Here is a 9,819-nt window from a genome sequence, read left to right on the forward strand (position 1 = left end):
GTAGAAGGGGGTACAGTTATAATAGGAGGAGAGAGGGGTGAGGGACTGTTGACCTTAACTTGTTTATAAGTACGGCTATCCTTTAGGTTAGGGTTTCCCAACCAGGGTTCCATTGAACCCGGCGGTTCCTGCAGAGGTTGCTAGGGGTTCCTTAAGCAATGGTTCATTTCTCCCACCCAGATAAGTTCCCACTGACAACATTGATCTTTTTAGCTATCTGTAAGGGGGTAATTCTTCCCAATGACCACAAGTGTAAGGAGCATTCTTCCCACTGACCATCACACTAATGTATCTTGTGTAGTGGGTATAGTGATTTTTAGCAGGGGTTCCCTGGGACTGGAAAGTTATTTCAATAGTTCCTCTGTGTTGCAAGGGTTGAAAAGGCTGCTTTAGGTAGAGCAGTGCCATGGGGCATTCAACAATTCACCAGTAAACTTACCAACCAAACTTTTTTACCTTGTAAAAAATGTTGGTTATTGAATATGGTGTAAATTACACAAAATAAATTGCAGACATTAGCTTTTCTCTTTCATTAATAAACCAATCCCATAAATGACATTGCTTGTATGATGTTAGTGCATGGTAGTGCCTTTCATGGTACCCCAATTTACACAGCATACAGTACATGTACATTGAGTTAAGAAAAAAATGGAAGTGTGCGGTTTGGGCCACACTGGGGTGTGCTAGCAGCCCATTCAAAATGAATGGGAAACCTTATCACAGTGAACATTAGCACTTAACTTAAAGTGGTTGTAAACCCTCCGGGACCACTTTTACCTACAGGTAAGCCTAGATTAAGGCTTACCTGTAGGTGCAACAAATATCTCCTATACCTCCACGGTTTAGGAGATATTTGCAAAAGACTGTCACCGATGTCTACGGCGCATGCACCGCAGGCGCACTGAGCATGCCACTGCTAATGGCGATCATGGCATTAGTGGCGGCTCCCACGCGCATGCACAGGAGTGACATCATCGTGGCTCACAGTCCCAATGCCGGAGTTGCGATACCCAGATGTCACTCCGGGATAGATGGCGGTGATGGACGAGAAGAACGAGGGTCGCTTCGGGGGCTTCCATCTTGGGTAAGTTATTCATAATGAGCTAGTATGCTATGCATACTAGTTCATTATGCCCTTGCCTTACAGGGTGTGTTTTTTTGTTTTTTTCCTGCCTTTACTTCCTTTTTAAAACATTGGCATGTGTGTGACCTAGGCCCTAAATTTTTCACTACCGAAATCTTATTCTGCTACATTTTGCATAACTATAATGACTACAATGACATTGGATGATTAAAGCAGAACTTTACCCATAACAACTTGATACAAAATAATGTTATTTAGCAAGGAACATACATTCCACATTAATAAATAATCTACCAAAATTAGTGTGAACTGTAAATTTCCTCCAGCATTGTTTTCTGTTTCTTCTTGCTGGAGGCTGTCATTGTGCTGAAGCCAAGAGCCCCTGAGCAACAGTGAATCTTTAGGCTGTCAGCAGATTGGGCTCTACAATTTTGACACAGTGCTGGAAAATTAGAGAGCGACTGAGCATGTGTAGGGTAGTGTGAGACATTGTATTACTGGATTATAAACAGTATAGGCACTTATTTTGAATGTTTTACATGGCTATATCAGCAAAAGGGGCCAGCCTGAAGTGATCTAGCAGGACTTAATTTTCTGATTAAAGTTCCAATTTAATGAACATAAAGATGGTAAAGCTACTACAAAGAAATAATGAGTTGCGTATTATTTTGAATTTCCAAAGATATTCTGCAGGTTGCGTGTGATTCTTATTCTGAGAGCCTTGGTCCTTATGCCGTAGATCAGAGGGTTGACAGTAATAGATGTACTCATACCACTCATAGAGATGACGACATGGGCCGTGGCTGAGAGAGAAATGCTACTTAACCTGTACCTAAAGGCAATAAACATAGCGCCAACTAAAAATATGGACAAGGCAGTTACATGGGTCACCAACGTTTGGGCAGCTTTCTGAGAAGCTTCCCCGGGAAGTTTGAAACAAATGATAATCGTCCTTATGTAACAATAAATAATCACAAGCATGGGGATAATTGTGATGAACAAGGTCCATGTTATTCCATAGATATTATTAACTGTGATATCACCGCAAGAAAGCCGTAGGAGGGACATGGTCTCACAGTAGACATTGTTGATATTTACTGCGCAAAAAGTCAGCCTTGCTGTTAAAAAAACAACCCCACATATACCTATAAAAACAAAAACCCATATGGCCAGCAGTATCCTTTGACATGTCAAGTTGGTCATCAGAGTGGGGTACCTCAGAGGGTGACCCACCGCCAAATATCGATCATATGCTATAGCGGTGAAAGTAAAAACTTCAGCAGCTGCATAAGACTGCATGCAGAAGGCCTGAAATAGACATCCGGAGAGAGAAATAGTTGAATTTTTAGACAATAAGTCAATCAGCAGCTTGGGGAGGTAAGCCGAACTCCCAAACATCACATTGAGGACCAAGCCGCATATAAAGATGTACATCGGTTCATGCAAACTTTCCTCCCTCCAGGTTACATAGACAATCATTGAACTCACAACAAATGAAGTTGAATATACTGCAAAAGTCATCAGAGCGTATAAGAATCTAAATGATTCCATCTCAACAAGCCCCACAAGGATAAAATTGGTGTAGGTTGTTGATATGTTCTCCATGGACAGAATTGGAGATAGGCTTTATTTCTTGCAGCACACAGTAGACGAAACATAAGATTTTTTTTTTTTTCAATCGTGATAATATTAAGGAAACGAAAAGAAAAATGTTAATGTATGGATACTTTGGTTCCTGTTACGTTACTTTCCTCTTGAATTCTGTATATCATAAGATGAAAACATTCCAATCCAGCCAGGCATTTATAGCCCTCAGAAAGGTGAAGCTTTGCTTCGAATTAAGATGGCACCTTTGCATCATCTGCAACAAAGCCTTCCAGTGGGACCATTAGCTGTCACAGCTGGTGTCCTAATTAGTGTCAGAAATATATTTAGCCATGCATGTAAAGATGAACTTTGAAAAGGGAAAAAAAAAAATACAAACCTTCATTGAACAGCTTTAATAAAACAATTTCAATGGTATATTTAACAAGGAAACAAATAAGAGAAATGTATTGCTAGAGTCTACACACACTTTAACACACATGCCAACTGTACTATCACCAAATTGTATGCATTTATCCCTATATTTAAATAGCATGTTTCAGTGGTGGTAGGAACAGCTTGAGTAATGCATACAGTACCTTGCAAAAGTATTCACCCCCCTTGGCTTTTTACCTATTTTGTGACATTAGAGCTTTTAGTTCAATGATGTTCTCAGGGCTGTCTTTAATATTGATTGGACCCTGGGCAAAAAAAAATTTCGGGGCCCCCTCCCATGCAATTTCACTCTCCACCTGCTCTGAGACATTCAATAAATAGAAGCTGGACTTAAAATCAGTTTACTGTATCAGATTAGGCAGCAATTGTGATTGGTTGCCAGAGGTTACAGCATATCATTACTGCTTACTGACTGGTTGCTAGAAGTTACAGCACACATTACGGCTCACTGATTAGTTGCTAGAAGTTACAGCAAATGATTTCTGCTTGTTAATTAGTTGCCAGAGATTACTGTACAGTAATACTGCTCACTGATTGCTAGAGGTTACAGCACATCATCTTCTCACTGCAGGGAAGCATGATATACATATGAATGCCACCTTTATTTACATATCAATGCAGATGGCCACAGCTCTTTGCTTAGTAATGCCACTGCTATTTACATATGAATGCCAGTTATTTACATGAAAAACACATGGTCTACAGGTGAGTCATCTGTACACAACAACAGGGCTAAAACTTCAAGGGACAAGGAAATTTAAACTGGGATAGTTGGCAAGTATGAGGCAGCTGCTTTGGGCCCCACAACAATGACAGGGCCCAGGGCAGCTGCACCTTTTACCCTACCTTAAAGACGGCCCTGGATGTTCTTAATCTGAATTATATATGATGGATCAGAACACAATAGTTTAAGTTGGTAAAATAAAGTAAAATTTGAAAAATATATACATAAAACTATTTTTCATAACTAAAAAAATGATAATTGGCATGTGTGTATGTATTCACCCCCTTTGTTATGAAGCCCATAAAAAGCTCTGGTGCAACCAATTACCTTCAGAAGTCACATGATTAGTGAAATGATGTCCACCTGTGCGCAATCTAAGTGTCACATGATCTGTCATTACATATACATACCTTTTTGAAAGGCCCCAGAGGTTGCAACACCTAAGCAAGAGGCACCACTAACCAAACACTGCCATGAAGACCAAGGAACTCTCCAAACAAGTAAGGGACAAAGTTGTTGAGAAGTACAAGTCAGGGTTAGGTTATAAAAAATATCCAAATCTTTGATGATCCCTAGGAGCACCATCAAATCTATCATAACCAAATGGAAAGAACATGGCACAACAGCAAACCTGCGAAGAGAGCGGGCAAGGAGGGCATTAATCAGAGAGGCAGCGCAGAGACCCTGGAGACCCTGGAGGAGCTTCAGAGTTCCACAGCAGAGACTGGAGTATCTGTACATAGGACGACAATAAGCCGTACACTCCATAGAGTTGGGCTTAATGGCAGAGTGGCCAGAAGAAAGCCATTACTTTCAGAAAAAAACAAAATGGCACATTTTAGTTTGCAAAAAGGCATGTGGGAGACTCCCAAAATGTATGGAGGAAGGTGCTCTGGTCTGATGAGACTAAAATTAAAATTTTTGCCCATCAAAGAAAACGCTATGTCTGGCGCAAACCCAAGGTCAGGGCTGGCTTAGCCCTTCCTCCTCTGGGCTGGCCGCTCAGCTGTCGGCTAATTGCCATCTCTCTTCTCTTTCCACAGTTACCACCTGTTCCTGATGATGCTCGTCTGACCTGCCTATTTAAAGCCTTCCAGCTCACTCTTTCCTTTGCCTTTGCATGGTCACATCACAGGGAACCATCTCCTGCTGTTTATTTCAAGACTGGCTTGCTGACATCCCTCCTGGCTTCTATCATGCATGCAGTTGCTCACCTTGGATCCCTGATGTCTGGACTGGCTGATTACCTGATCTGGTTTATGAACTTTGGACTGGCTGACTACCCGATCTGGCTATGCTTGACTACGCTTTTTTCTATTTACCTTTTTATTTTTATTAATAAACAAGTGTGATTTGATTGTACTTCTGTCTCTGTCTGTTTCATGGTTCCTGACAGTACGCGAAGGCCATGAATTCAGAAGATACAGTCAATCCACTTGTTGGTAATATTTTTTCCAGATTGGATGAGCAAGATCACCGCATGGATCAGTTTGCCTTGACGTTACAAACGCTCCTGAATCGCACGGCTCTCCTGGAATCCCCCACAGTGGCTGCTCCAGTACAGCCTGAGTCACAGGCCATCCCTGCTGCTGCGCCAGTCTCTGTGCAGGCACCCGCCTCGAATATTACCTCTATAAGAGGTATGTCTGGTTCTGCTCCGCTTCCCCAGCGATTTGGGGGCAATTCCAGTTCAATGCAGAGGGTTTCTCAATCAGGTTGAGATATACTTCGAAATTCTGCCCCAGACGTTTCCCACGGACAGAAGCAAAGTAGGTTTTGTGATATCTTTGCTTTCTGAGAGAGCCTTGGCCTGGGCTAACCCTCTATGGGAGAAGCAAAAACCTGTTGTCTTGAGTTACCCTCAGTTTGAGGCCTCCTTTAAAAGGGTTTTTGATGTTCCCGCACGCTCCGCTTCTGCTGCCAAGTGCCTCATGTCCATCAAACAGAGTACGAGAACTGTTGCCGACTACGCCATTGAATTTCGTACTCTGGCAGCAGTGGTTTCTTGGAACAATGAGGCCCTTGTGGCTGCTTTTTCTCATGGTCTCTCGGATTCCATCAAGGATGAGATAGCAGCCCGAGATATACCCACTGAGTTGGAGAGCTTGATCTCGTTTGCCATCCTCATTGACTCCAGACTCAGAGAAAGACTTTCTCTTAAGGAGCGCTTGTGGAAGCCTCCTGTACGTTTGCCTCCGAGCTTTGTAGTCCCACCCATGCCTCTTGGTACCGAGTTCGTCAGTGAAGATGAACCCATGCACCTGGGCTTCACACGTCTCTCTGCGGATGAGAGAGCCTTTAGGAGGAGGGAGAGATTGTGCCTTTATTGTGGACAGGCAGGTCACTTTTTGAAGTCTTGTCCTACCCGTCCAGGGAACGCCCGAACCTTGAGGTCCTGTTATGGACAGACCTTAGGTGGCGTTGTTTCGTCCCCAGTTATCCAGAAGGATAAGCCCCTGGTTTTGGTTACCCTTTCTTGGGCTGAGTCGTCCATCGAGATACAGGCGCTAATCGACTCTGGGGCTGCAGGCCTGTTCATTGATGCTGCATTTGTTTCGCAGCACTCGATTCTGCTGCAGCTGCGTGACACTCCACTTGCCATTGAGGCTCTTGACGGGAGACCTTTACAGCCTGCCCATGTGACTCATGAGACGGTTCCATCGTCCATGGCCGTAGGGGCTCTTCACCATGAGATAATCTAATTCCAAGTTATTTCCTCACCCAGATTTCTGCTGGTTATTGGTTATCCTTGGTTACAGAGGCACAACCCCTCGTTTGATTGGCTCCGTGCTGAGGTTCTCTTCTGGTCACCACAATGCAGTGAGACATGCTTCCTGAAGGTATCCAAGGTCCTGTGTACCGCTTTACTCCCCTCCCTGCCGGAGGAGTACCGTGATTTTGGCGATGTCTTTGATAAAGGTCAAGCCGGTAGTTTGCTTCCACACCGGTCTTATGATTGCGCAATTGACCTTCAACCTGGTGCCATACCTCCTCGTGGCCGGGTTTACCCTTTGTCGGTCTTGGAGGATAAGACCATGGAGGAGTATGTTGCTGATGCACTTTCTCGAGGTTTCACCAGCAAGTCCTCATCTCCTGCTAGTGCTGGTTTCTTCTTTGTGAAAAAGAAGAGTGGTGAACTGAGACCTTGTATAGATTATAGGGGTCTCACTCGTGTCACGATTAAGAATGCCTACCCGATTCCATTGATTACAGAATTATTTGACCGCCTCAAGGGAGCAACGGTTTTCACAAAGCTTCACCTGAGAGGGCCATACAATCTTGTGCGCATTAACCGGTTCCCGACCAGCGCACGCCGATGTACGTCGGCAGAATGGCACAGGCAGGCATATTGGCGTACAGGTACGTCCAATCTTCAATGCCACCCTGCCATCGCGAGCACGCCGCTGGTGGCACGCTCGCATGCCGGTCCGGACCCCCGTGAGTCCGGTCGCGGGTCCCGCGGACTCTATTGCCGCGGGCATACCCGCGATCGCCTCACTGGACGGCTGAATGGAGAAATGCCGTTGTAAACAGCATTTCTCCATTCTGCCTAGCAACTAGTGACGCTGATCTCTGCTCCATGTGATTGGAGCAGAGATCAGTGTTCACTAAATGAAAGCCCAACCCCCACAGTTAGTAACACACCCCTAGGAACACTTAACCCCTATACTGCCACCCACTGGTTAACCCTTTCACTGCCAGTGTCATTTACACAGGAATCACTGCATTTATATAGCAGTGATTGATGTATAACTGACAATGGTCCCAAAAATGTGTAAAAAATGTCCGATGTGTCCACCATAATGTCGCAGTCACAATAAAAATCGCTGATCGCCGCCATTACTAGTAAAAAAAATAATAATAAAAAATGATTAATAAAAATGCCATAAAACTATCCCTATTTTGTAAATGCTATAACTTTTGCGCAAACCAATCAATAATCGCTTATTTTTTTATTTTGCGATTTTTTTTACCAAAAATATGTAGAAGAATACGTATCGGCCTAAACTGAGGGAAAAAAAACGTTTTTTTATATATTTTTGGGGGATATTTACTATAACAAAAAGTAAAAAGTAATGCGTTTTTTTCAAAATTGTCGCACTATTTTTGTTTATAGCGCAAAAAATAAAAACCGCAGGGGTGATCAAATACCACCAAAAGAAAGCTCTATTTGTGGGAAAAAAGGACGTCAATTTTGTTTGGGAGCCACGTCGCACAACCGTGCAATTGTCAGTTAAAGCGACCCAGTGCCGAATCGCAAAAAGAGGTCTGGTCTTTGACCAGCAAAATGGTCCGGTCTGTAAGTGGTTAAGGAGGACGACGAGTGGAAAACTGCGATTAATACCAGAACAGGCCATTATGAATACCTGGTAATGCCTTTTGGACTTTGTAACGCCCCAGCAGTTTTCCAGGAATTTATTAACGATGTCCTCCGAGATTTGTTGCAATTGTGTGTGGTGGTTTATCTCGATGATATCCTCATATTTTCCAAGTCCCTGGAGAGCCACCACACAGATGTCGGTCATGTACTTCAGAAAATAAGGGAGAACAATCTCTATTGTAAACTGGAGAAGTGCGAGTTCCATCGTGAACAGGTTACATTCCTGGGCTATGTCATTTCCACTGCTGGTTTTTCGATGGACCCAGAGAAACTGTCGGCAGTCCTACAGTGGGTTTACGTCCTCTGCAGCGTTTCCTGGGCTTTGCCAACTACTATCGGAAGTTTATTCCTAACTTCTCGTCTCTGGTCAAGCCTGACTGATATGACCAGAAAGGACGGTAACCCACAGAGTTGGTCTCCGGAGTCCATTAAGGCCTTTGAGACTCTCAAGGCTGCCTTTGTTTCTGCTCCTGTGTTGGCACATCCTGATCCTACGTTGCCTTTTATCCTAGAAGTTGATGCTTCTGAGACTGGAGTTGGCGCCCTTCTGTCGCAACGTTCTAACTCTGAGAGCGCTATGCATCCGTGTGGCTACTTTTCCAAGAAATTGTCACCTGCTGAGTGCAATTATGAGATTGGTGACAGAGAGCTGTTGGCGATCATTTTAGCCCTGAAAGAATGGAGACATCTCCTTGAAGGTACCACTGTGCCCGTTCTTATTCTTACTGACCATAAGAACCTTACATTCTTGTCTGAGGCTAAGCGACTCTCTCACAGAAGGGCGCAATGGGCTCTTTTCTTGTCGAGCTTTGATTACATTGTCTCATTCTTACCCGATACTAAGAATGTAAGGGCTGAACTGACATATGTGGGAGGGGCGTGACCTGATGGAGGAGGAGGAGGCTGCGTGCGTGTGAGTGAGCTGGTGTCTCGCTCTCCCCTCCCTACCCCCACAATGAGCGATGTCTTCCCCCGTCAGCCCGGCCTACATACAGGCGGATAGCAGTCCGGAAAACTGACGCCACGGCCGGACCGATACTTTCTTTCTCCCCCCTGCCTGCCTTCCCGCCGAGCGGCGGTGATCGAGACTCAGTGGTTGCAGGTGGAACCGCGGTTGGGACAGCTCCTTCCTTGCCTCCTGCTGGTGCGGCTTGATTTGAGAGCCGAAGAGACCCGAGACCCGCGCGCTGGGACCGGAGAAGCGGTGGGAGGAGCGAGTTCTCTGCCTGTATCGTCTATGCACCGCAATAGTACCACAACAGGAGAGGCAGACAGGTGATCTGAGGAGGCTGATGTGAGAAAGAGCTGAGAGAAGTGGAATAGCTTTGCTTTAAACAGGGTGGTGAATGTGTACCGTCCAGTGAACTGTGAATTGTGATCAATATACTGCATGTTGTGGAGGGAAGTTGAACAGATCCATAAACTCCCACCCTTTATCCCTGCTTGCTTGACACCTCTCCTCTTCCTCAGCCCTGACAATTAAGTATTTTTGCTTAAGAGATAACACTGAGAACTGGCCCTTTTGGAGGAGTTGCTAGGCTGTATTAAAGAGCCTGTTTGTGTCTATATCACTGGGTGGAGTTGACTTTA

At 44.6% G+C, this 9,819-nt stretch overlaps 1 protein-coding gene across 1 annotated transcript; it reads right to left on the reverse strand.

Moving 5' to 3' along the window:
• Positions 1–1,724: 1,724 nt before the first annotated feature.
• On the reverse strand, positions 1,725–2,689 carry LOC143926846 (olfactory receptor 52D1-like). Its single transcript, XM_077450885.1, has one exon. It carries the CDS (start codon positions 2,687–2,689, stop codon positions 1,748–1,750), a length of 942 nt encoding a protein of 313 aa, XP_077307011.1. The 3' UTR covers positions 1,725–1,747.
• Positions 2,690–9,819: the final 7,130 nt, after the last annotated feature.

The sequence above is a fragment of the Lithobates pipiens genome, unplaced genomic scaffold, assembly GCF_037356315.1.
Source record: "Lithobates pipiens isolate NorthernLeopardFrog02 unplaced genomic scaffold, aLitPip1_a1.2 Scaffold_23, whole genome shotgun sequence".
Taxonomy (NCBI): Eukaryota; Metazoa; Chordata; class Amphibia; order Anura; family Ranidae; genus Lithobates; species Lithobates pipiens.